This window comes from Strix aluco, chromosome 5 (genome assembly GCF_031877795.1).
Source record: "Strix aluco isolate bStrAlu1 chromosome 5, bStrAlu1.hap1, whole genome shotgun sequence".
In the NCBI taxonomy this organism is placed as follows: Eukaryota; Metazoa; Chordata; class Aves; order Strigiformes; family Strigidae; genus Strix; species Strix aluco.
In genome coordinates this window covers 88,413,452-88,437,719 of record NC_133935.1, presented here as the reverse complement: position 1 = coordinate 88,437,719, position 24,268 = coordinate 88,413,452, and the positions used below count along the sequence as shown (strand labels likewise).

The window sequence follows — 24,268 nt, the reverse complement described above, 5'->3', positions numbered from 1 at the left end:
GCTGGCTCATCTTCCCCTCGTCCTGTGGCTGTTCCTCAACAGCCCAAACATCCTCCTTCAGGTGTTGTTCCTCTCCATGATGTATTTTGAGCTTTGTGTCCCTCCCGTGGAGGTTTTTCCCTCAAACCTCACCCATCATCATCCTTTTCGCTTCCCTTTTTTGCGGCGCCCATGTGCACCAGCCTGTTTTCTCCCTCACCCCCTCATCTCATGAGCTTTTCTGCCCTGCCCTGGTCCTGAGTCCTGGTCCATGTGTCTGTCCTAAGACCCTTGGTCCTGGCCTCCCCCAGCAAGGCCGGCCCTGCGCTGCTGCTAATCCCCAACTTTCAAAGGGCTCCCCATCCTCCCCCTGCTGCTCCCCTCCCTTGCTGGTGGCGTGGGAGCCCAGCACGCGCCACCACGCTGCTGGGTACCCGAGGGTCTGTGAGGGTCCCCCCTGTCCCCCCACCACAGCCCTCAGGGGCTGTCACAGCCCTCGGTGCCCGGCTCAGCACCGGCTCCATCCCCCTGAGCACCCTCCACTGCCGGCTCTGGCCATGAGCCCCCCCCTCCCTGGGCTGGGGGGCTCCAACAGCCCCTTTGAAGGTACGAGAGGGGTGAGCACGGCCCCGCCGACACCCCCCTGGGGTTTGGCTCTGCACTGGGGCTGGTGCTTGGGCGCTCTCAGCCCCACAAATCGACAAGGCCTGAGCAAACATAACTGGTTGTAGCTTGGTGGTGGAGGAGGAGCTGGGGCCTGGCAGGGGCAGAATCAGCCCCAGCGATGGCACCTTCATCTTCATCACCACAGCCGTGGCCAGGAACCTTCCCCCGAGGCAGGGAGGAGGCACGAGCTGCCTGTTTCTGTTACTTACCCACCAGCAGCAAAGCCCAGGAGCACCTCAACCCTGATACCTTTATTTGTAAGCACCCTCTCCCCGGCCCCGCGGAGGAATCGCTCCCTGGCAGAAAGCGTTAACACTGAAATGAGCCCAAACGCAGCAGAACCAACCGTCACCTTCCCTGGGAGAGGCACAGCTGGTGGCGCCGGGGGTTGCCAAATCATCCGTGTGCCACCAGCCGCCTCCCACGGCCCCCAAAAACTTGTGAGCTGCTGCGCGGTCTGTGGCGCAGAGCAGGGGCCTCCTACTGCCCTGGAGCTCCTGGCCCAGCTCTGGTGCAGTTTTTGCAGTGAGAGGCTGTGGGGCCGGAGGGGGCTTCCCCCCACCAAGGGCTGAGTCCAGAGGGATCCTGCAGGGAACTACCGGGGATGTGCGAAACCCACCGAGGCCCCGGGGAGCCCGGAGGCAGCGGGACAAGGTGGCAGCTTAAGGAATGGGGCCCAGGGAGTCGTCGTAGAAAGCCTTGAGGCCCCGGTGGCGCTGCTGCGGGGAGGGTCTCTTGCCCACCACCTCCCGACGGAAGTTTTGCCTCAGCCAACCGTAGACCAAACTGTGCAGAAAGCCCTGGAGGGAGACGGTCAGGGCCTGAGAGAGAGAGAGAGAGAGAGAGAGAAAGAGAGAACGAGCGGGCAGCAGCCAGCGCTGCTTTTACCTGCCCCTGGGCTGCCCTGCGCAGGCAGCGTGACCCAGGGATGCAGGAGGTGGCTCTTCCTCTTGGTGTGCTCAACTGAAACGAGGTGAGGAGCTGGGGAGAGCTGAGGAGCAAAACACCAAACTCCAAACCAGGGGGAAGAGCCCCGGCAGGACCAGGGCTGCCACCAACAGCCCGGGGCCTTTGTCCCGCATTGTCCCGGGTGGCACCAGCCTGGGCTGGCAGCACCCACAGAGCTCACCCTGCTCGGGGAGGCGCAGGGGGGCTGCTGTGCTCCCGCTCCCCTTGCCAGCTCCTGCTCCCCTCGCCTGGCTGCGGCACGGCTGCAGCAGAGCCCTGGCAGCCCCCCACCCCGTCACCACTCACACGTCTGATGGGGACAAATGTCCCAGCTCTGGAGCCCAGGAAATGGGTTTTTACTTACTGTAGTGACATAGAGGGCAAAGACTGAGGCAGGCTTGATGCTGGTGAAGGAGAGGAGGGTGAGGAGGAAGGCTGCGGATGGAAGACAAAAGGACACTCAGAATCCCAGAATCATCTGGGTTGGAAAAGCCCTTGAAGATCCTCCAGCCCAACCATTAACCTCACCCTGACCGTTCCCAACTCCACCAGATCCCTCAGCGCTGGCTCAACCCGACTCTTCAACCCCTCCAGGGATGGGGACTCCCCCCCTGCCCTGGGCAGCCCATTCCAACGCCCAACAACCCCTTCTGCAAAGAAATCCTTCCTAAGAGCCAGTCTGACCCTGCCCTGGCGCAGCTTGAGGCCATTCCCTCTTGGCCTGCCGCTGGTTCCTTGGCTCAAGAGACTCATCCCCCCTCTCTGCACCCTCCTTTCAGGCAGTTGCAGAGGGCCAGGAGGTCTCCCCTCAGCCTCCTCTTCTCCACACTAAACCCCCCCAGTTCCCTCAGCCGCTCCCCATCACACCTGTGCTCCAGACCCTGCACCAGCTCCGTTGCCCTTCTCTGGACACGCTCGAGTCATTCAATGGCCTTCTTGGAGTCAGGGGCCCAAAACTGAACCCACTCATCGAGGGGTGGCCTCACCAGTGCCGAGCACAGGGGTGAGATCCCTTCTCTGTCCCTGCTGGCCACTCCTTGCTCTCCCTCTCTTTTAAAATGCTTCATCCGGAGTTTCCCTCCCCAGGTGGCAAACGCCCTTCCCGTGTCCCAGCCTGTTTCCTGTGGCACAGGGATCTACGCAGGACACACATGTATGTGTGCAACGAGGCCCTTCCCAACGCGCTGCCCAGGGACCTCGGGGAGGTTTCTGCAAGGCTGAAAGTGTAAACGGCCCCCAAAGGGATGAGCAGATCCATCAGCACGATGCAGCTCAGGAAACGCCGCTGGAAAAACCTCCCGTTGTAAGGGCAGGGCGGGATAAACCAGATGCCGGTCAACTTGACGGTGGCGACTGGGGCCTCTTGTTCTGGCTCTGCCCAGCCACGGGGCCCTACAAACACCCCCAGGCTCGGCACTGAATTTATCTGAGCCTCTTGGCTCGGACCTGGGGGCCGGCTCCTGCCTGCGGGAGCTGCAGGGTGTCCTCACGCTGACTTGCCTGGCGCCCAGCAGAGCAGGAAAACCAGCTGGAAATAGTGGGAGACTCTGCTGACACTGCGGATGCTCCTGCCCGCGAAGCCGTCCCGCTCCGGGGTCAGCAAGGGCGCCGCCGCCTTCCTCCGGCACCAGAGCTTCACCCTGCGGTACAGGAGCTGGGCGGCGGGGACAGGCCTCAGCCGGGCTGCGGCCGGGCCCCGCGCTCACCCCGTCGTGCGGCCCCGCGCCCCGGCCTCACCGTGCAGGCACTGAGCACCAGCAGCAGGTACAAGAAGAAGATGATTTTCCCTTCCAGGCCCATGTCCTTCCTACCTACGTACTGGGAGGCAACGGGAAATCAGTGGGGGCCACAGCCCTGCCCAGAGCTGCTCCCTTGGCAGGGGCTGAGCCGTGCCATGGGCCCCCCCCCGTGTGGAAGCAGCCAAGCACTGGCTTGGAAAGAAGCCAACCCTAACCCTAATCCCGTCCTCCCAGCAGCGTCTGCCCACAAACCGCGGACCCGCTGCCCTCCCAGTGCCCTTTGCTGGCTGGGGGAAAGGGAACAGGGGGGGCGGGATGGGCAGCGGCAGTGCTCACCTCGTAGCAGATATCCTGGGCACGGCGGATGAGGAGCAGGCAGCTGCAAGGACAGAGGGTGCTGGCGGCGCTCCCCAAACCCCCACCCCAAACCCTTCACCACTCAGAGGCAGCCGCAGGGGCTGCAGCACAGCCAAGCCCATCGGGAAGGGTGAGGGGAGGGAGGGGTCCCCACCGCGGTGCCCCTCGGGGTTGGGGTGTACCTGGAGCAGTAGAGGCTGTAGGTCTCGTGGGAGCGGTTGCCTCTCCCCGGCTCGACAGGCTCAAGGGGTCTCGGCGCGATGTCGGTGTGGGAGGTGCCGCGGGCAATCAGCTGCCCCAGGAGCGTGAGCGCTGGCACCAGCCTGGCAGGGAGAGAGGAGAGTGAGGGGAAAGGCGTCTGTCCCAGCCGCAGCGTGGGCGTCGTGCCCCAGCCCTGCTCGGGGTGCAGAGGGGGCTGGCACCTACCAGGCCAGGACGTAGGGCAGCCCCCGCCACGCACTCTCCAGGCACCGGCTCCTCTCCTGCGTGGAGGAAACCTCCAGTGAGCCGGGGCCGGGGGTTGGGCAGCAGCTCCAGGGCCCAGCCCTGCTCCGCTGGGACGCAGGGGAAGCCACCAACGCCCCAGGGAAAGGGCTGTAGAAGAATTTTAAACATATCCTCTGCTATATGGAGTGTAGAAGAATTTTCAATATATCCTCTGGTATATTTGAAATAGATTTTAAGGCCTGAAAAGTGTCCTTAGCCTGCTGCTTGGGTAGTCCCAGCCCAAGGCTGGTTTAAAACCCCGTCAAGCTGATCCTATAGAGACAGTTTTAACAAAGGAGGATTAATTGACTAAACGCGGGTGTTTTGCCCCATCAAGAGAATTTAGTATCTAGAAACCGCCCGCTCTACTGAAGGTTTTAGCAGAACATCCCGAAGTCTTTCTCAGAGTTGTGGGAGATGAAAACTAGTGGAAGGAAGATGAAGAAAATGATGACCCGAAAGATGACCCTGAAACTGAAACAAGGATTGGAACCAGAAGAGAATTTGACTGAGACAGGGGATTGTAGTGAATTTTAATCAATGAGAATCAAGAACTAAAAGGTTGAGTGGAAACTTGCAAAGACTTTGGACCTAGGTAATAGATTTAGAAATAATGTATAAACTGTGAGGCCTTCGGGCATTTGCCGCTCCCCGAGGTGCTGGCCCAGCTCTGAGTTGTTACTAAAGCAAACCTAGAGAGCCCCACAGCCTGGTGAAATTCTTTAACAAGGGGGTGCCCTCGGATCCTCCCGCCCTGCGGCTCCCCAGCTCCTCACGGGGCCGGGAAGCTGCGTGTGCCCGGCTGCACCGCGGCGGGGGCCACCGACCTGCAGAGCTGCCACGTGCCAGGCTCCCCGGCCGCGGACGGCGCGGTACGCTTCGTACGCGTAGACAACGACCATCAGGAACGAGACAGCGTAGAAAGTCTGGGAGAGGAGACGGAGAGGGGGCTCCTGCTGTGCCTGGTGCCCCAAAAGCACCTTCCCCCCACACCCCTCATCGTGCTCCACACCCCGACATCCCGCCCCCAGCAGAGCTGGGCCCGGAGTGGCCACACAGCAAGGGAGCAGCTCCCTGAGACACGCAGCAGTGTCTGGGCGCAGGGACAGGGACCGGGTGACCTCTCTGGGTGGCAACTTTCTCAGGGCAAACAGCACTGACCAGCTGGGTCCATCCACCCGTGCTGAGCTCGGGGTGCTGCCCCTGTGCCCTGTCGCCAGACCTGAGACCACGGTGATGGTCGCCCCAGGCCCTACACGTGCAACGTGGGGCAGGGCTGGCCCCGCGGTGCTGAGCCCTTCCGAGGGAGAGGGACGGGCTCTTCCAACACGCCAGCAGCAACCAGAACCCTGCGGTGCTTGTGCGGCGCTTTTGGGGAGCACAGCATCCCCCCAGCAGCCTCACAGGCACAGAAAGGGGCAGGACAAAGCATTTGCATTCTCAGATTCAGAGGGACCTCAGGAAATCAAGGGGTTTGGTAATTTTTTGATCATTTTGAAATCAAGGGGTTCCTGATAAGCCAGCAAATGTCCCCCCGGGGCCAAGTGATGCCCAGCGCTGAGCATGGCTGAGGCAAAGGCCAGTGGGATGGGGCAGGAGGGACACAGCACTGCCCGCCGCAGGGGCCGTGCAGCAGGCAGGGCAGAGAGCAGCCAGCTCCCGGTGCCGCCGGCCGTGCCAGCTGGTTGCCTACCGTGGCCAGCATCAGTCCATAGGGGCAAGCGGCATACGCAGGGATGAAGAGCGGGGCTGGCAGCAACTGGATGGTGGCTGTGCTCAGCAGCGCGGCGGCGGCCAGGAAATCTGCCAGGGCCAGGAGGAAGAGGGGGCGAAGCTGTGGGATGGGACACGGCGTTACAGAATCCCAGAATCATCTCGGTTAGAAAAAACCTTGAAGCTCCTCCAGTCCAACCATGAACCTCACCCTGACCGTTCCCAACTCCACCAGATCCCTCAGCGCTGGCTCAACCCGACTCTTCAACCCCTCCAGGGATGGGGACTCCCCCCCTGCCCTGGGCAGCCCATTCCAACGCCCAACAACCCCTTCTGCAAAGAAATCCTTCCTAAGAGCCAGTCTGACCCTGCCCTGGCGCAGCTTGAGGCCATTCCCTCTTGGCCTGCCGCTGGTTCCTTGGCTCAAGAGACTCATCCCCCCTCTCTGCACCCTCCTTTCAGGGAGTTGCAGAGGGCCAGGAGGTCTCCCCTCAGCCTCCTCTTCTCCACACTAAACCCCCCAGTTACCCCAGTTAGCTCTGGCCGGCAGCATCCCGCATCTCCGCCCCCTGCCTGTCCCACTCAGCTGTAAGCCCAGCCTGGCCCAGCTCTGCCTCAGACTTAGCCGACGCCAAAACCTGTCCCTGTGGCCCTGGGAGCTGGCAGCACTCACCTGGACGTGGCAGCATCGCCTCTGCCGGGAGGTGACAGCGAGGACCGAGCCGCTGCCCAGGAGGCTGGAAGAGACGGGGCTGGCGGTTACTGTCCTGCTGCAGCGGAGCTCTCGCTGCCCCAGCACCGGGGCTTCTGCTGGACCCATCCCAGATCCGGCACTCGGCCTCCCCCAAGATGGGCAGGGGTGGGTTTGGGGGTCCCCAAAGGCAATGGGATGGTGCGAAGCCACATCCCCACGCCCAAAGTTTGGGGACCAAGCGGGGTGCGGGCAGGAGAAGAGGCTGTGTTCAGGCAGGGCTCCAGCTGCTGCCTCCCCCCAGCCCTGCGGGGCCCAGCCCCGGCCGCCGGCAGCACCCACCTCAGCAGCGAGGCTGTCAGGTAGATCCACGTCAGCACCAAGACCTGAGGGAAGGAGATGGAGGAGCTCAGGCGGGGCTCAGGCATCCCACGGTGCGGGGGGACGCGGAGCCACAGGCACGGCTGGACCCGCTCCGTCGGGCAGCAGCAGGCGTCTGGTGCTCACGTGTTACCACTGAGCGGGCAGAGCTGAGGCCAAAAATGTTGTTTTTTTTTTTCCCCGAGAGGCTGTGCCAGGGAGCCGTTTGCTGGTGGTGGGCAGAGGCCAGTTCCTCGCCAGCCCTGGCACAGCGGCGGCAGCACGATGGGGGGGTTTCCCTGGTGCATCCTCCCCAGTTTGCCTCACCCCAGCACCCGCCTTTCCCTTGCCTGGGGCTGGGGAGCGTCGAGAAGCCACGTCCCACTGCCGAGAGCGGTTCCCAGCCAGCGCCACGCGGGGCTGCCGCTGAGGAGCCGAACGAGTCCCACGCAGCGAGTGGGGCAGGAGCAGCTGCCCTGGGAAATGCTGCCTAGGGCCCAGCGACCCGCAGCCTGCGAAGCCCCGGGCCACCAAGACCCCCTCGCTGGCTGCAGGGAAGCTCACCCGTGTCCCCTGGCCACCCTCCACAGCGGCATTGCGCCCCGTCTCCGGCGTGAAGGAACCCCCTGAGCAGGCTCTGCAGCTTTTCCAGCTCTCCACAGAGTTTTTCCCTGCACGCACACGCCTTTACCTGGTTATCCGAGAGAGCCGACGGGCGTTCCTCCTCGCTCGCCATGGCCGGGCAACCAGGAGCAAAAAGCTTTCCTGGCAATTCTGTGCCACGGGGCCGGTGGCCGGCAGCAGCAGAGAGCTGCACACCCCATCTGCGGGGCCGTGGCTCTGCTGGCGCAGCCGGAGGAACCTGCCCGGCCGGGGCAGCGGGAGCTTCCCCGTGGGCTGCGACGTGCCAGGCCCGCGAGCGGGGAGGGGACGAATCCCTCGTGCCTGCGGAGCGCAGCGGCCTCCCTCGTGCACCAGCGCGGGCGCAGCTCGGGGATACGGAGGTGAGCGAGGCCCCTTCTCCATCCCCTGCACCTCCCAGCAAACGGCACGTGCAGGCAGGGACGGGCAGCCCCGCACCCGCTGCTGCAGGGGAAAGGGAGGCACGGGAGATGGGGCAGAGGAAGCCGGCGTGAGGCGAGCCCCGCAGAGGGGGGTTCTGTCCCGCTGCAGGGAGGGCAACCATGACCCCCACAACGCAGCAGGCTCAGGTGTGGTGCAAAGGAGCCGGCCACGTTGGGCAGGAGCTGGCTCCAATGTGTGAAACGCTGGTAAAAACGGCCCCAGTGCAGGGAAAAAGGGGGGGCTGGTGTGGTACAAGCCGGGCTCCCTGGGGAGCGGGGTGAGCTCGTCGCCCCCAGCGCCGCATCCCTGCACCCCAGGAAGCTCAGCAAACCCCCCGCCTCGAGGGAGAGGGACGGGTTCTTTCAACATGCCAGTGGCAACCAGAACCCTGCGGTGTTTGCACGGCACTTTTGGGGGGCACAGCACCCCCCCAGCAGCCTCGCAGGCACAGAAAGGGGCAGGAACGCAGCATTTGCCTTCCCCAGATGCACAGGGATCTCGGGAAATCAAGGGGTTTGGTAATTCTTTGATCATTTTGAAATATAATGATAAGCCAGCAAATGTCCCCCTGGGGCCAAGCGATGCCCAGCGCCATCCAGGCCCAGCCAAGACCCGCCAGGTCTCAACAAGAACCATCCCACTGTAAAATATTTTTCCCTTGAGCGTGCAGACAAGGAACACCAAACCCCAGAAAATCCAACCTGCTCTCTGCTACGTTTTCTTTACGCTCGAACACGGCCTCTCTGCCCAGCACAGGCTGTCACCCAGCGCTGTCCCCAGGGCCAAGGGCGAAGGTTCTGTGCCGCTGTGTCGCGTGTCCACCTCCAGAGATGCTCGTGTCTCCTGATGATCTAAACAGCGAGGACAGGTCAAACTCACAAGGCAAAAAACAAAAAAAAAGTTGAGTTTTGCAAGCCCAGGGAGCAACAAGCCCGCAGCCAGGTCCGGCAGCCCAAGCCTTGCTGGCTGCGGCTGCGCGTCGAGGGAGGCCGGGGGCGAAGCGCTGCGTGAGCGCACGCTGGCAGCCAGCCCATGTGCAGCTTCCCCCCCAAACCACAGGGCAGCAACCAGCAGAGTTCTGCTTCAAACTGGGGTGGGGTTTTTTTTAGCTTTATTTCAGAAGGTGTTGGCTGAAGGAAGGAAGAGGGATGTGGGGGAAGGCTGGAGGAGTAGGGAGAGGGGCCGCGGGGGACAGAGGAAGGAATTGTGCTGGCAGAGCTGCACAAGGCCGACGGCAACGCAGAGGACCTCGCTTTGGCAGCTCCTTGGGATGTTCCCCCCAGCTCCCCACTGCCTCCTCCATAGTTGCTCCTTTTCTCCTCTATCAGCCAAGAAAACGCTCCTTAAACCCTGCTGCTCCTCGAGGGGACGCACGGTCCCAGCTGGGCCCGCTCTGTTCCCTCCTCAGCACCGCTGCTGCCAGCTCCCAGCCTCTCCCCAGCCCATCTCTCCCCAGCCTGGCTGGGAGTTATTCCTGCCCGGGACCACAGGAGGAACCCAGACCTGCACTGGCTGGGGAAGAGACACCTCCCAGCGCTCCAAATCCCAGAACCATCTCAGTTGGAAAAGCCCTTGGAGATCCTCCAGCCCAACCATGAACCTCACCCTGACCGTTCCCAACTCCACCAGATCCCTCAGCGCTGGGTCAACCCGACTCTTCAACCCCTCCAGGGATGGGGACTCCCCCCCTGCCCTGGGCAGCCCATTCCAACGCCCAACAACCCCTTCTGCAAAGAAATCCTTCCTAAGAGCCAGTCTGACCCTGCCCTGGCACAGCTTGAGGCCATTCCCTCTTGGCCTGGTGCTGGTTCCTTGGCTCAAGAGACTCATCCCCCCTCTCTGCACCCTCCTTTCAGGCAGTTGCAGAGGGCCAGGAGGTCTCCCCTCAGCCTCCTCTTCTCCACACTAAACCCCCCCAGTTCCCTCAGCCGCTCCCCATCACACCTGTGCTCCAGACCCTGCACCAGCTCCGTTGCCCTTCTCTGGACACGCTCGAGTCATTCAATGGCCTTTTTGGAGTCAGGGGCCCAAATACGGGGACACCAGCATCAGTCCTGCTCCTCCTGAAAACCGCCACCAACCCCAGCACTGCTCAGAGCTCCTCTAGGTTATTCCATTCTCCATCATCGCCCTTGGGCATGGTGGGGACGGCTCCTGCCGCTGCTGGGTAAGATTTTGAGCGATCCCCGTAGTTTCAGAGGCACCACTTGATTCAGCTCTTCCAAACCGGGACCAGAGACTGGGCTCTTCTCAGCAGATCCCTTGGCTGAGCCACCACTTGTATTGTTTAATGGTTGGACTAGATGATCTTCAAGGTCTTTTCCAACCGAGATGATTCTGTGAAAGCTGAGGAACTCTGGAAAAAACTCTCCACTTTCTGATGGAGCAGCATGGGGATCCCGCATGGACCAATTGCTGCCACTCTCAGCCTCTGCCCGTGCCAGCATGAGGAACTGCTCCCTGCTCGGCTTTGTCAGCTCCTTCCAAGACCTCCAGCAGGCCCAAGTTCTGCCTGGGGCAAGTCTTCCCTGAGGATTTTTTGAGGATTAATTGGCACCAAGGCTCACGTTAGCTGGAGCACTGCCCATGCCTTCAGCAAGGTGGGATTTGCAGAGCAAACTCCAGCTCCCGGCACTCGAGCAGCAGAAGCACCGACAGCCTGCGAGGTGGGGAAGGTGTGGGCTCAGCCCCTGCGGCCTCTCAGAGCCCACTTCCTCGGCAAGAAAAACCACACGAGCCGCCGCGCTGGGCTCATCGCGTGCACCTGGGTAAAAAAGCAGCAGCTGCTGCAACCACACAAGGACTCTGCACGCGAGAGCGAGCGGCACGTCCCCTGCGCCGAGCAGCAACGGCCTGGCTAAGCAGAGAGCTGCTAATCCAACCCGGCTGCTCAGCCGGCTCCGGGACTTGTGGGAGGCCTGAGCATTGTTAAAACAAGACTTAATGCCAGTGTTTACACTTTCCCCATGCTCTGGGACGGGGAAGTTGTGCTTTAGTAGCCAAGCTTTAATTAAAAACAAAGCAGGTGCATGAAAACAACAAACGCAGAGCGAGGTTTTGCCTACGCAGATGAGAAAGCTCTAGAAGCGTCAGTGAAAGCGCAGCTGGGAGTAGCCAGTTCCCAGGGCTGCAGGCAACCACCCGACAGCTCTGGAAGCAAAACATCCCTCCCTGGTGTGGAGAGAGCAGCGACCATTTAAATATCAGCACAAAAACTTCCTGATGGCGCTTTTCCAAGAGATCCGGCCAGCACAGCTCTTCCAGCCTCGCAGAGATGCTGCTTCCCATTTCAGGGAACTTAATGCCAACAGGCAGCACCGCACACACAAAAGTTGGTTTTTTTGTTGGTGGGTTTTTTTTTTTCCTGACCCTGCATACCCTTCGTTACAAAAAGCATCAGCACCCTGCCCCAGACCTCAGGAGCAGTTCGCTTGCAGGAGACAACGTTTTGGACTGAGAAATCCACCCTGCTGACCCTACAGCCCCTGTGCGAGCTGCCCTGAGACACAGCATTGCCCCCCTGGTCACGTGGACCAGCCAGGACCCAGCCTTGGCCACTGAGCCTTCTCATGCCACTTGCTGCTTTCCTTTGTGCCACTTTTCAGGGTCAGGCCCAGTCCCAGGGGGGTCAGGCCCCATCCCAGGGGGGCCAGGCCCTGTCAGCGCTGGTGTGGCCGCAGCAGGAGGGATGCTGCACCCTAGGGTGGCCATCCCTGGGGACTGGGCGACCAGTGGGTGCCCTCTAGTGGCCCCAGGAGTCAGGGGACAGGCTGGGTAGATCCCTGGGGATTCCTCATCTCAGCCATCAAGCTGGCAGCGGGCAGATGGAAGGCAGTGGGGTAAAGTCAGATCTCCCGCAGGCAGGAGCAGGCAGCTCCCCCAGCACGCCGCAGCTCCCCGAAGCCCTGACCCTTCTCGCACAGCCCACAAATATTCAACACTCTGCTTTTACCCTTGCAACCGGTTGTAAAATGTTCGTATTCCAGCCATCTTCCCGCCGAGCCAGGGCTTTTGGCTCAGTCGTTCAGGGTCTAAGTACTCAGGAGCCCAACTGCAAACCGCAGGAATGCCAGCAGGGAGCTTACACCAAAGCCAGAGGGGTTTCAAAACGGTTTTTTGGCTTCCTTCTTACCATTCTCACCAATTTGTGAGGAAGTTACACAAGAACTTCAAGGTCTACACAGCAACCGGCCAGGCTTTTCCCTGCATGGTGTTTAGGGCAAGCGCAGGGCTCACGCTGGCCCCAGAGCTGTTTTCTGCTTCTAGCGCAACAGGAACAAAGCCTGGCTTCCAAAAAACAACACTGCAGAAGGTCAAAACTTCACCGCAGCCCCCAAATGCTCAGCAGATGAGTGCTGAAGGGTCGGCGTGCCTGTTTCAGCCTCTCCTCTGTCTGCTTTCTGCGACACCCCGGCTCCCATCTCAAACCGGGTCAGATATCTGCTCTAAAAGAACTCCTGCTGCTGGGGGACCACTGCTTGCACCACTGCAGCTGCAAGTGTTCAAATTTAAATATTTGGGGTATCTTTTCTCCTTCCTGAGAAACAGCAATAACCGCAGAATCCCTTGTCAGTAAGGGAGCGCCCCGTGATGCTGTGCTATGAGGAGCTGCTCTACCCACTGGTATAAATTTGGCTCTAAGTTAAAAAAAAAAAACCCACCTTATTAGAAATCTCTCAAGATTTTCTGCATTTGGATGATGCTGGTAGTTAGGACTCATCCTTCTTGCAGGCTTTCAGCTCTTTGTCTTATGTTATTTTAGCACTGTTTAAGTGCTTCTCCCCCCCCCCCCGCCTTTAAATCTTTTGAGTCACAAGCCTGTCTGATGTTTGAAGCCAAAAGTTCCACTCTAATAAAGGGCCTCACCCTACACCTGACAGGTATTAATTGTGTTTAAAAAAAGCATCAGTATCTATCTTCAATTTTTTTTTTTAAATCAGGTTCCATTTCAGAGCAAACCCTCACACCGGAGAGCAAGAGAGCACCGCGATCCTACAGGAAGAGTTGGCACAATTCCACTTTAAATTAGTGCTAAGAGCACTAGTTTAAGCCCAATTCTTTGCCGAAAGCCCCCTGCTCCATCGCATGGTTGGGAACAGGTTACACCACAAGAGAAGTGCTCTTTGTTAATACCCAGAACCGTGTTACTGTGCAAAAGCAGTCAGGAATAAAAGCAGCCATCTCATCTCTTCCCAGACAGCCACCAGCTGCTGTAAGCCGACTGTTTTGTAATAGTTTGCTTTTCTTCTGGGCTGAAATGCAGAATAGTCAAAATGGCAGTTAGAGTCTGTTGGCGACCAAGAGAATCCGGCAGCGTCAAAAATCTATAAACAATGTTTTTGAGGTATTCCAGGTTGGCTCCCTCTCTGCTCTTATCCCTGAAGTTCTTCTCGATTTCGCTTCGAAGCGCAGACACCTCTTCCCGGTGCTTCTCCTCCTCAACCAAGATTTTCTCCTGGAGCTGGTGAACTTGCATTTCCAGCTTGTGCTTCTGCTTCCGCAGCGCTACAATCTCCACTTCCTTGCGAGCCAGCTGCTCCGCGTACAAGAAGAAGGTGGGCTCGCTGGTGGCGGAGAGGTGAAGAGCCTGGGGGAGAATCTCTGAGGAATCGTTACCTGGCGAGTCATTGCTGGTAACGTCAGGGTAGTTTTTGGATCCTTGAAGCCCGTAAGGCAGCGTGACCGATCTCAGCTGCTCCAGCTCTTGGTCCTTTTCCGCCAGCACCGCCAGCGCTCGGTCCCGCTGCTTGTGCATCTCCTCCTCCAGCTTCAGTGCCCGTTCCCTGTAGTCCAGCTGGCACCGCTCCAACTCCTGCCTATGAACTTGCTGCAACTGGGACATCTCTTGCTTCTTGGCTTCCAGGTCTTGCTGGTGCTGCTTCTCCATCTCATCAGAGGACAGTTGAAGCACAACATATTTCTCTTTCAGGTCCGCCAGCTGCTCCTGAGCTTCCTCCAGTTCTTTAGCCAGATTGCCATCTTTGGCCGACTTGTTCTTGAGAACCACTTGCGCCCTCATCTTGTACCTTTCAAACTCTTCCTTCAGCTGCTTCAGCTCCTGCTGGTAGTACAAGGCAGTGGCCTTCTCACCATCGCCAGCCTCAGAGCCCTTGGGCAGCTCCAGCTCACACAGCTTCTCGATGTCCAGCGCGGGCTGACTCTTCTTCGCTGCTGCCTGCAGGAGCTTTTTCAGCTTCTCCATTTTATCTTTTAGAACGTTGACATCAAGATTGTCTTCTTCTACGTGAACATCAACGGGGGAGCGGCTGGAGGCGGCGATGGCCAGGGTTTTGTTCTCCAGGTCCAACTGTACGATGCGGTCCTTGAGCTTCTGGATGACCACTTGGTCTTTCTGCTTGGCTTTTTCGTACGTGCCGAGTAGCTCCGACACCTCGGAGACTTGGCCCTCCAAGGCGGCCACTCGCCGCTCCTCCATCTGGGCGTGCTGGCGGAGCTGCTCCTCGGCCTGGGCGGTCTGAGAGCAGAGAGACACGGCAGGGTTAGGTCAGCTCAACGCTCTGGGCAGGTCTGCGGTTTACACGGGGGCTTAACTCTGCTCTGCTGAACTCCAGACCAAGCGTGGGGCCGTCCCTTCCCCTAGAAGCCCATACGAGCCACCACGCTGACTTGCTTTTTTTGGATATTTGTTTCTTTGGGGCTAAAATAAACCAAAAGCATTTTTGCCTTTGTTCCCTGCTCTGCAGAACTCCCGTTAGCAGCATTATCTGCAGTGCTGTAGGTGTGCGGGGGGGGTGGGAAGCAGCGAACTCACGTCACAATCTGCTACAGGATCTTTTTAAAACGTGCGTGTGCTCTAAAGCTTTCACACATTGAACTGCAATTTACTTAAATCCCGTGCTTTGTTGTGCTGGTATTAATATTATTCAGCGGTTTCTGAGTAGCTACAGCAAACACCTGGTGTTCACTGTTTTCACAGCTATTGAGATCTGACTGACTAATAAATATTCTGGGCAACTTGACAATCACCATCGTGAAAGAAAACACAGCTGAGTCGGGTCACCTTCACCTCTGCCAGGGAGAAGCTGTTAGAGACCACTTCAGAAAAAAAAAAAAAAATGCAACCTGCATTAAACCAGCCTGATGCTTCAGATGAGAAAGAAAAGAACTTGTCCCAGAGTGTAGGGTGATGAGGACGATTCCATTCCAGCGTGTTTCCAGTTGCAAATTCAGTTACTGGTGCCAACTCAAGCACTTTGCCCCACCACCCGCAGAGTTACACAGGTTCCTCTTTCCCACCACATCCCTCTTTCTAGCTCTTTGATCTCCCCCCTAGAGCCTTTCTCCTGTACTTACTTTTCTTCTTTCCCCAGAGCACGCCAAGTTTCACTGAAGAAGGTGTTTTCATGAGCTCCTGTAATCGTACCCCGCAGCGCACTTATGTGCTTTACAGAGTCAAGACCACACTCCTTGCTGCAGCGGGGCAGAGGAAAGCTCCCGGGCTTGGCCACTGTCACACCAGTACCATGTTCAGAACCAAAGGACACTGGGGAGGACAGTCACCGTGTAATCGCCTCAAAGGTTGCTCCCAAATCCAATGGTCACCACCCCCTGATTAACAACTTAATCGCTGTATCACAAACAGCTTTGATTTTCCTCCAGGACTGTCACCCCATCAATCAAAGCCATGATGTTCTCATCTATTTCCAACCTCCTGGACTCTGCGGGACTGGGAAAGGGAATTTGTGCTCCTCCAGTCTCAAACCCTGCCCTGGTCGCTGATATATTCCCCAGAGTGAGCTGCTCCGGGGCCCAGACAAGGAATTACCTTCTTCATCTCTTGCAACAGCTGCACGTGGAAGTGGTTCTTCAGGCTGGCCATCTCCTCCTGCAGACCCTGTAGCCGGGGATCTGGCTTGTTGTTCTCCTCCTGGACAGCCTGCAGCTCTCTTTTCAGGTCTTCCACCTCCTGGCTCAGCTGCCTGATCTGCAGCTCGTACCCCTCGGCGCGGTCGGCCATGCATGCCCTCCCGGCCAGCGCCTCCCTGGTCTCCTCCAGCTTCAGCTCTGCGTCCTGGCGCAAAGTCCTCTCGCTCTGCAGCAGCTTCTGGAGCTCTCGCAGCATAACAGCATGGTCACTCTGCTCCTGTGCTCGGTCGTGCTGCTGCGTGATCAGACGGGCTTTGGTCTCAGCCAGCTGTTCCTGGACAGACTTCAGCTCCGTCTCCAACTTCTCGGTCTCGTCCTCAGCTTTCTTAACGGCATCATCCAGGTCCTGCTTCATCTTCTTCTTGTCTGCTTGGTACGAGGCTTCCATGCGGGACTTCTCCTGCGTGACTGTTGACAGAGCGCTGGTCAAGGTGGCCAGCTGAGTCTTCAGCTGGAGCACTCTCTTATCAGCCTCGCTCACAGCAGACGACGCATCCCCGCTGCTAGTGCTGATGCCGCTCTCTGACCCGCTCGTCTCTTCCGATTTAAGAGAGGAAGCGGCAGCCGCAGGCTTATCATCCTCAGGTCCTGCCTCGCCCTTGGCACTGGCCAGGCTGGTGGCAGTGTCTGCGCTGGTAGCTGTCCCCACGCTATCTTCACTGTGAACCGAGCTCCTGTCATCAGCAGAATCGGCGAAGGAAGAGCTGGAGCTAGCCGCAGACACGGGCTGGGCACCGCTCAAGCCAACATCTGCCTCATGAGACACGGACAATACTTTCAAGCTGGCTTCCAAGGCTTCCTTCTCTTTGAGCAGGCTCTTGTAGGCTCTGACGACATCCTTCAGCCGAACCTGGTACTGAAGGAGCTGCTTCTTCTGCGATTCAATAGTCTCTAGAAGGTCTTTTTTACTCGGGCCACCTCCAAAGTTCATGCCAAACTTCTCCATGATTCACGGAATCTGGAGGAGGAAAACGAGCAGCAAAGACATATTTATGATCAGCAAGAACAGGCAGTTAAGTGGGGCCATGACCCTGAACCACCCCCCCAGGACACCAGACGCTGAATGACTGCAACGCTCAGGCACCACGCACTGAACCCCAACAAGTGCCCGCGTGCCCCAGGGGCTGCAGGGCTCAGCACACAAGTCTTGCTCCGAGGGGAAATGCACTCACACATGTCCTGTTCCGAGGGCAAGAGTACTCCTGCTACAACCCGGACACCTCAGCTTCTCAGTCAGAGCCAGAGAAAACCACTTTAACACCTCGTACAGCGATACCTGCCACTGCAGCTGCTCCCGCTCAGGTCAGTCAGGGGGGGTTTACAGCTATAAATGGCTCAGTTTTTGCTTTTCAAGAGAAGCAGCCCCGTGGCAGCACAGCTGTCTGCTGTGACAGTAATCCAACCGCTGCCAGCTCTGGGTGGGGAGCCCCAGCTCTCCGGCTGAAGGCTGGGGGACGGTTTCCACTGCACAAGACCCGGCACGGAGGAGTGGGGTGTCAGCACCAGGGCCCGGAGAAGCCACGGGAGGGGAGTATGGGCGGGTGGGACAGGGACATGGTGGGGTTCGCGGGGGGCACAAGCTGCGGGGAAGCGGCTGCGGGCAACCGCTGAGGCAAAGGGGCCGCAGGGCTGGAGCAGAGGGGCTGTGGAGGGCGGGAGAGACTGTGGGGCCGCGGTGGGGGGGCAGACGGGCCTGACGGGCTTTCGGGCAGTGGCGGAGGGGCCGGTGGGGCAGGGGAGGCCGCGGGGCCGTGGCGGAGGAGGGGCTGGGCGCAGCGAGGCCCGTGGAGGGGGAATCACGGGCGGTTGTAGAGCCGCGGGGGTCCCGGGGACGGGAAAGAAACGGGGGAAATCTCCCGGGCAACCCCCCGCGCCGCCTCAGGCCTTACCTCCGGGCCGGCAGCGCCGCGCACGCGCAGAGCGTTACGTCACTTCCGCCGGACGTCGGCGCGTACTGCGCGTGCGCCCAAGGGGTGTGGCCAATGGGACGGGGCTCCCGCCGGTGGGGGCGGGGTCAGGCCGCAGGGGGCGGGGCTTCACGGCGGGGCGGGGCGGGGATACAAAGTCGTGGGGGCGGGGATTTGCCGTGAGGGGCGTGGCCTGGTAGCGCGGGGGGCGGGGGCGGCGGCCGCGGGGGCGGGGAGGGGGGCGGGGGTCAGGTGCGCGGGGGCGGGGCCCGGTGCGCGGGGGCGGGGCTTGCGGCGCGGCGGAGCGCGGAGGCAGCGGGGAGGCAGCGCGGCCGTCCCGTCCCCGTCCCGTCCCGTCCCGCCGCCGCCATGGGGCCTCACGGTCTCCGCCATCTTCTCCCGCATCTTCGGCAAGAAGCAGATGCGGATCCTGATGGGTGAGCGCGGGGGCGGCGGAGCAGGGCCGGGGCGGGGGGATGGGGATGGGGGCACGTACCGGTACCGGCGCCGGTGACACCGCCCCTTCGTTGCAGTGGGGCTGGACGCCGCCGGCAAGACCACCATCCTCTACAAGCTGAAGCTGGGGGAGATCGTCACCACCATCCCCACCATCGGTGAGTGCCCTGGCACCGGGCTGGGCCCCCATCGAGCACTGGGCAGAGTCCCCGTCGCGAGCTCCAGCTACCGGGCAGGACCCCCCAGCCTTCCTCTGACAGCCGGCACCGGGCAGAGCCCCCGTCGAGCACCGGTTACCGGGCAGGGCCCCCACTGAGCACCGGGTACCAGGCCGGGCCCCCATCAAGCACCGGGTACCGGGCAGAGACCCCCACTGAGCACCGGGTACCGGACAGGGCCCCCCACCCTGCCTCTGGCAGCCGGCACCGGGCAGGGCCCCCCCCCCACCACATCCCACAGGCTGTGCAACCCACCCGGGTACCGGTTTTCCGTGGGTCCCCCCGGGCCGAGCCCCAGTGCCGACCACCAAGCCCCGTTACCCCGTGGCTGTCTGGGTGCTGGGGCACGGGCCGCGGGTGGGGTTCGCACCCCAAAATGCCCCTTGTGGTCCCCAGCACGGGCACGGGTGCAGAGCACCCCCCCTGACCAGTGCGAACCCCAGTGTGTGGCCCCGGTGTGCTGCCCTCCGCCTGCCCGCGGTGATGAATACGGACCCGGGGCCGTTCCACGGAACCGGGGCCGTTACACCGGCGTGGGCCAGCTCCGGCCTGGAGAGTGCAAAGGTGCCTCCACGGGCAGGAGGTTGCCCGGAGCGGTGGGTCCAGGCCTGGGCGGGCAGGGCACTGTCCTGCCAGATCCTGGTGTGAAGCCTTCAGTGGGGTGCTCAGCACTGTAAGGCCATTGAATGACTCGAGCGTGTCCAGAGAAGGGCAACGGAGCTGGTGCAGGGTCTGGAGCACAGGTCTGATGGGGAGCGGCTGAGGGAACTGGGGGGTTTAGTGTGGAGAAGAGGAGGCTGAGGGGAGACCTCCTGGCCCTCTGCAACTCCCTGAAAGGAGGGTGCAGAGAGGGGGGATGAGTCTCTTGAGCCAAGGAACCAGCGGCAGGCCAAGAGGGAATGGCCTCAAGCTGCGCCAGGGCAGGGTCAGACTGGCTCTTAGGAAGGATTTCTTTGCAGAAGGGGTTGTTGGGCGTTGGAATGGGCTGCCCAGGGCAGGGGGGGAGTCCCCATCCCTGGAGGGGTTGAAGAGTCGGGTTGACCCAGCACTGAGGGATCTGGTGGAGTTGGGAACGCTCAGGGTGAGGTTCATGGTTGGCTGGAGGATCTTCAAGGGCTTTTCCAACCCAGATGATTCTGGGATTTCCGTAGCGTCTCCCACAAGCTGGTGGAGCTGGGTTGGGAATGGGCCAAGCTGCTGGGTGGGGGAGGCTGGTCACCTGCGGTGTAACCGCGCTGGCCAGGGCTACTGAACATCTTCACTAGTGACCCGGGTGATGGCAGAGAGCACCCTGGGCAAGCTTATGGCTGGTCCCAAGCTGGGAGGAGTTGGTTGTACACTGGAGCATCGTGCTGCTGTCCAGGAGGATGGAGAAATGGGCAGAGGGACCTCCTGGAGTTCAGCCAAGTCCTGCCCTTGGAGAGCAGCAGCCCCAGGCCCTGGAACCTTCTTTGGGGAGAAGATCCCAGTAGTCCCAGTGGGGAGGAACCCGAGCGAGCACTGGGCACATGCCCTCGTGGCTTGGGGCCAGCAGACCCTGAGCGGTGCTGAGCAGAGCAGAGAGTGGGTCAGGAGAGGAGCTCCTGCCCTCCGCTGAGACACCTCAGAGTGCTGGGTCTGGCGCTGGGCTCCCCAGTGCAGGACAGACTGGGACACACTGAGTAAGTCCAGCGCAGGGCCATGGTGATGGCGAAGGGAGCAGAGTGTCTCTTGTATGAGGACAGGCTGGGGGTGCTCATCCCGGAGGAGAGATGGCTTGGAGGGGGGCTCATCCCTGGGTGTAAAACCCAGTGAAGAAGGTGGAGCCAGGCTCTCCTCAACTGCACCCAGTGCACACCGGCCCCCCATGCCCCTCCTGTCCCCCCACTCCCCGCAGGGTTCAACGTGGAGACGGTGGAGTACAAGAATATTTGCTTCACCGTCTGGGACGTGGGCGGCCAGGACAAAATCCGACCCCTCTGGAGGCACTACTTCCAAAACACGCAGGTACGCGGGCCCAGGCAGGGCAGGGGTTAACTTCAGCAGGGCCTGATCCTGCCTGAAGTGGGCGGGTGAATGGAGGCAGGGAACGTGTCCCAGTCCCCAGTGCGGTGGCCCTGCTGGGAGCGCTGGGACGGCGAGCGGGTGTTTGCCCCATCGCCCCGTCAGAGCAGGGAGTGAGGCTGAGGGGTCTGGGCAGGAGCCAGCGAGGGGGCAGCGCCGTCCCCGGGGGCTTGAGGGGGGGGGCTCGTGTGGGCAGCGGGGCCGCTCTCCCCCCTTGTTTGGGGGTGCCTGGAGCCTGCCTGCGATGTCCCCCCCCTTCCTCTGCGCAAGCTGCCCGCTTCTCCTGCAGGGTCTCATCTTTGTGGTGGACAGCAACGACCGCGAGCGGGTGCAGGAGTCTGCCGACGAGCTGCAGAAGATGGTGAGGGATGGCCGGGGGGTGGGGTCGGTCTGGCAGGGAGGTGGGTGCCCCCCGGCCTTCCTCCCAAGATGAGACCCGGCCCTGCTCTGCCCACGATGCGGTGCCAGGGGTGTCACAGGCTTGGGCACCCAACATGGCTCCTCTGCCAGGCCCAGGCGGGACCTGCAGGGATCAGGAGCGATTGCAAGGGGCAAATATGGCTGAAAAAACGCGGTTCTAGGTTCTCCTTAGTCAGGGCTTTGCTAGTCGAGCGCCCAGGGCACACAGCGAGTGGGGGGCAGCGTCCAGAACGACGTCCGAAAGCCAGCCTGCGAACTGGGGGTTGTCACCCCTTGGTGTGGCTGCCGGGGGGGGCAGAGCATCCTTGGGGAAGGAGGCTGCTGCGGAGCGGAGCGCGTCGCAGCCGGAAAGCGGGGGAGAAGGGGCGGGCAGGCACTCGCTGTCCGCTTGCCGTTGTTCGGAGAGTGTCGGGCCTGCTCTTTCGTGCTGCCACCATGCCCCCCGTCCCTAGAGCCCCTCGCTCCTGTGTCCCCTCTGTGAAGTGGCACCCATGGGTGCTCCTGGAAGAACATCCCGGTGCCACCGAGACCTCCATGATGGTGCCGGGAGGGCAGCTGGGAAGCGAGCGGAGGAGCTGGAGAGTCCTCACAGGTCTCGCTTGCTGGGGCGCCGGCACTGCGGGGGCTCAGCACCCACCTCTCCCCCCCGCAGCTGCAGGAGGACGAGCTGCGGGACGCCGTGTTGCTGGTGTTTGCCAACAAGCAGGACATGCCCAACGCCATGGCGGTGAGCGAGCTGACCGACAAGCTGGGCCTGCAGACGCTGCGCAGCAGGACCGTGAGTGCCAACCCCGGCCTGACGCGAGGGGCCCATGGGGCCGCTCCCGGGGGTGCACCAGGCTGGTGATCTGCACCCCAAAGCCCTTTTCTCTCTGTTTTGCAGTGGTACGTGCAGGCGACGTGTGCGACCCAGGGCACGGGGCTCTACGACGGGCTGGACTGGCTATCACACGAGCTCTCCAAGCGCTAGCTGGGCCAGCGGCACAGGGGCCGGATGAGCCGGGGACGTCTCTTCCAACTGCTGTTTTGTTTGGTTTTCTTTGTTTTATTTGGGGGGGGAGGGGGGTGTTTTTCCTTTCTCCCCAGCGTGGCCTTGTCTCTGTGTGTTTATCTGGTAGGACTTGAACCTCAAGGACTCTTCGGGCAGCTCCACGTCGCTGTGTCCTGCCTTGGTCCCCGCAGCACTGCGTGCTGGCCACCCTCCCCACCTGCATGTGCCGTCTGCGAGAGCTTGCCCGGACCTGCTGGGGTGGCACGTCCCCCCCCACATGTCCCCGCTCCTCTCCCGGAGCCGGCGCCGGGGGGCTGAGCAGGGCTGGGAGGCAGCCGTGCCACTGCGGGACAAGAAGGATCCTCCTTTTTATCCTTCGATAAACTTGATTGCTCTCTTTCTCTCGGGGAGGGGGGGCGTATGGCTGCGGAACGTGCTGTTGTATATCGAGTAATTAAACACCACCACTTTGTACCCGGCGCCCGGCACGGTTCTGCCTGGCTGCGGGTGCCACCGTAGAGCCCCGCTCCCCGACGAGCATCTCCCATGAGCATCTTGGGGCGCGGGGATTTGGGCCTGAATAAAACATTGGGGCTCAGAGGAGACGGGCTGAGGCTCTGCGATAACATTCACAAGCTCATTTCCTTCTCCCCGGGTGCCAGGAGGGGCTCTGACCCATTTTACAGCCCCCCCGGGGTGCTGTCGGGATGGGTGCTGCCTTCCCACCGTGGTGGCTGCGGGTCCCAGGGGGCTGGGGGAAAGCCCTGTGGGGTCGGCTCAGACCACGTGCTGCAGGAGCTTTAATTGGGTCGTAATTAATGGGACTGAGCCAAACCCAAGTGTTTGGCAGCCCAAGGGCAGCGAGAGGCTGAGCCGCGGGCACTGGGGGAAGGGGGAGAAGCTGGGTCCTGGGTGCTGTCCCCCAAAAGGCTGAGGCTGGCTGGGGGTGGGGGGGGAGGCGACAGGCACGGGGCATCCCGTGGGAATGGAGCATCCCGTGGGAACGGGCAGCAGCACGGCCACGCGTGGCGGGGGGGGGGGGGGGGGGGGGAGACACCTCCTGGCACAGTGTGCTGGCAAACTGTGCGTGGCCTGAAAAAACACTGGCTGCCCCCCCTCCAGCTGTCCCTGCAGGGGTACACTGGCTCTCCCTCCAGATTGTCCCCCCCAGACACAGTGTCACCCCCGGCTGTCCCTGCAGGGTTACACTGACACCCCCAGATTGTCCCCCCAGGTGTCACTGCGCACTGACTGTCCCCTTGTAATGACTCCAGCGGGTGCTCGGTGCACCAGCACCCATCCTGCTGGGGGGCTTCCACCCAGCCCAGGGGTGCCTGGCCGGGGAGCGAGGGGTCAGCAGGGACCAGGGTGGGGAGCTGAGGGAAGGAGGGACCCAGACCCACCTCCCCGTAGTGACAGACCCGGGGGGGCAGCAGGAGCCCAGGGGCAGAGGTGGCAGGTTCCCAGGGCTCAGCACTGTGGCCCCCAAACCCCCCCGACAGCCACCGGAGCTACTGCAGGTTGTTCGTTGCCTTTAGTGGTGGGACAGGATGGGATGGGGGGGCTTCTCCCGGTGCAAGGTTTCCGCGGAGTGCTGGGCTCTGGGGCGCAGCACCGCCGTCCCGACGGGTGCTGGTTCAGAGCCAGGATTGCTCACGGGGCAAAGACGCCGAGAGCGGGGCCACGGGCAGAGTGGGGAGCCCAGGCTGGGCCTGTGGCCCTGGGCTGGAAGCGGGGCATTAATCCATGGCCTTTGTAGCATGTGTCCACCCCACCCAATGTGGGGGACCAGGCTCGATTTCCAGCACAGCTGGAGAATCCTCGGGGGCTGAGAACGGACCTGGAGAAGCTGCTGGTGCAGCAGCCACGGGGGTTGTGGGCTGAGAACCAGCCCCCCCGTGACCGCCGCAGCCTCGGGAGCCCCTTCGCAGCGGGGGGCGAGGTGACACCGGGGGCTGGATAATCCCTGTGTAAAAGAATTTTCAATATATCCTCTGGTATATTTGAAATAGATTTTAAGGGCTGAAAAGTGTCCTTAGCCTGCTGCTTGGGTAGTCCCAGCCCAAGGCTGGTTTAAAATCCCGTCAAGCTGATCCTATAGAGACAGTTTTAACAAAGGAGGATTAATTGACTAAATGCAGGTGTTTTGCCCCATCAAGAGAATTTAGTATCTAGAAACCGCCCGCTCTACTGAAGGTTTTAGCAGAACATCCTGAAGTCTTTCTCAGAGTTGTGGGAGATGAAAACTAGTGGAAGGAAGATGAAGAAGATGATGACCCAAAAGATGACCCTGAAACTGAAACAAGGATTGGAACGGAACGATGAGAATCAGCTGAAGCTGG

At 61.0% G+C, this 24,268-nt stretch overlaps 3 protein-coding genes across 8 annotated transcripts; 1 reads left to right on the top strand and 2 right to left on the bottom strand.

The window, feature by feature from the left end:
* Positions 1-876: 876 nt before the first annotated feature.
* LOC141924868 (uncharacterized) lies at positions 877-3,647 on the bottom strand. Of its 2 annotated transcripts, none has more exons than XM_074828157.1 (4): positions 3,331-3,647; positions 3,094-3,233; positions 1,958-2,028; positions 877-1,466 (listed from the first exon to the last, which is right to left on the bottom strand). In XM_074828157.1, exons 1-4 carry the CDS (start codon positions 3,391-3,393, stop codon positions 1,126-1,128), a joined length of 615 nt encoding a protein of 204 aa, XP_074684258.1. In that variant the 5' UTR covers positions 3,394-3,647; the 3' UTR covers positions 877-1,125. The 2 variants fall into 2 exon arrangements, with proteins under 2 accessions (XP_074684258.1, XP_074684260.1); XM_074828159.1 differs by having other exon boundaries at positions 1,177-1,466; positions 3,094-3,247.
* A 443-nt stretch (positions 3,648-4,090) lies between these two features.
* GCC1 (GRIP and coiled-coil domain containing 1) lies at positions 4,091-17,830 on the bottom strand. 5 transcript variants are annotated; one of them, XM_074828152.1, is made up of 8 exons: positions 17,781-17,830; positions 15,791-16,849; positions 9,949-14,479; positions 8,706-8,855; positions 6,922-6,965; positions 6,562-6,625; positions 5,869-6,009; positions 4,091-4,283 (listed from the first exon to the last, which is right to left on the bottom strand). In XM_074828152.1, exons 2-3 carry the CDS (start codon positions 16,835-16,837, stop codon positions 13,187-13,189), a joined length of 2,340 nt encoding a protein of 779 aa, XP_074684253.1. In that variant the 5' UTR covers positions 16,838-16,849; positions 17,781-17,830; the 3' UTR covers positions 4,091-4,283; positions 5,869-6,009; positions 6,562-6,625; positions 6,922-6,965; positions 8,706-8,855; positions 9,949-13,186. The 5 variants fall into 5 exon arrangements, with proteins under 5 accessions (XP_074684253.1, XP_074684254.1, XP_074684255.1 ...); XM_074828153.1 differs by lacking the exon at positions 17,781-17,830 and adding an exon at positions 17,168-17,435; XM_074828154.1 differs by lacking the exon at positions 17,781-17,830 and adding an exon at positions 17,064-17,161.
* A 241-nt stretch (positions 17,831-18,071) lies between these two features.
* On the top strand, positions 18,072-22,529 carry LOC141924869 (ADP-ribosylation factor 5). The gene is made up of 6 exons (XM_074828160.1): positions 18,072-18,235; positions 18,332-18,412; positions 20,349-20,458; positions 20,805-20,876; positions 21,588-21,713; positions 21,819-22,529. The coding sequence occupies exons 1-6, from the start codon at positions 18,220-18,222 to the stop codon at positions 21,903-21,905; spliced, it is 492 nt and encodes a 163-aa protein (XP_074684261.1). The 5' UTR covers positions 18,072-18,219; the 3' UTR covers positions 21,906-22,529.
* The last annotated feature ends 1,739 nt before the right edge of the window (positions 22,530-24,268 follow it).

What these genes read in the sequence shown, in the direction of transcription:
- LOC141924868 (XM_074828157.1), bottom strand. Translation starts at nt 3,393, where the DNA reads ATGGGCCTGGAAGGGAAAATCATCTTCTTCTTGTACCTGCTGCTGGTG. An exon ending in TGGTGCTCAGTGCCTGCACG is followed by an intron (nt 3,234 to 3,330) that starts GTGAGGCCGGGG and finishes CCTGTACCGCAG; the next exon opens with GGTGAAGCTCTGGTGCCGGA. An exon ending in CCTGCTCTGCTGGGCGCCAG is followed by an intron (nt 2,029 to 3,093) that starts GCAAGTCAGCGT and finishes TTCCATCCGCAG; the next exon opens with CCTTCCTCCTCACCCTCCTC.
- GCC1 (XM_074828152.1), bottom strand. Translation starts at nt 16,837, where the DNA reads ATGGAGAAGTTTGGCATGAACTTTGGAGGTGGCCCGAGTAAAAAAGAC. An exon ending in TGTTGCAAGAGATGAAGAAG is followed by an intron (nt 14,480 to 15,790) that starts GTAATTCCTTGT and finishes CTCTGCTCTCAG; the next exon opens with ACCGCCCAGGCCGAGGAGCA.
- LOC141924869 (XM_074828160.1), top strand. An exon ending in CACCACCATCCCCACCATCG is followed by an intron (nt 18,413 to 20,348) that starts GTGAGTGCCCTG and finishes CACTCCCCGCAG; the next exon opens with GGTTCAACGTGGAGACGGTG. An exon ending in ACTACTTCCAAAACACGCAG is followed by an intron (nt 20,459 to 20,804) that starts GTACGCGGGCCC and finishes CTTCTCCTGCAG; the next exon opens with GGTCTCATCTTTGTGGTGGA.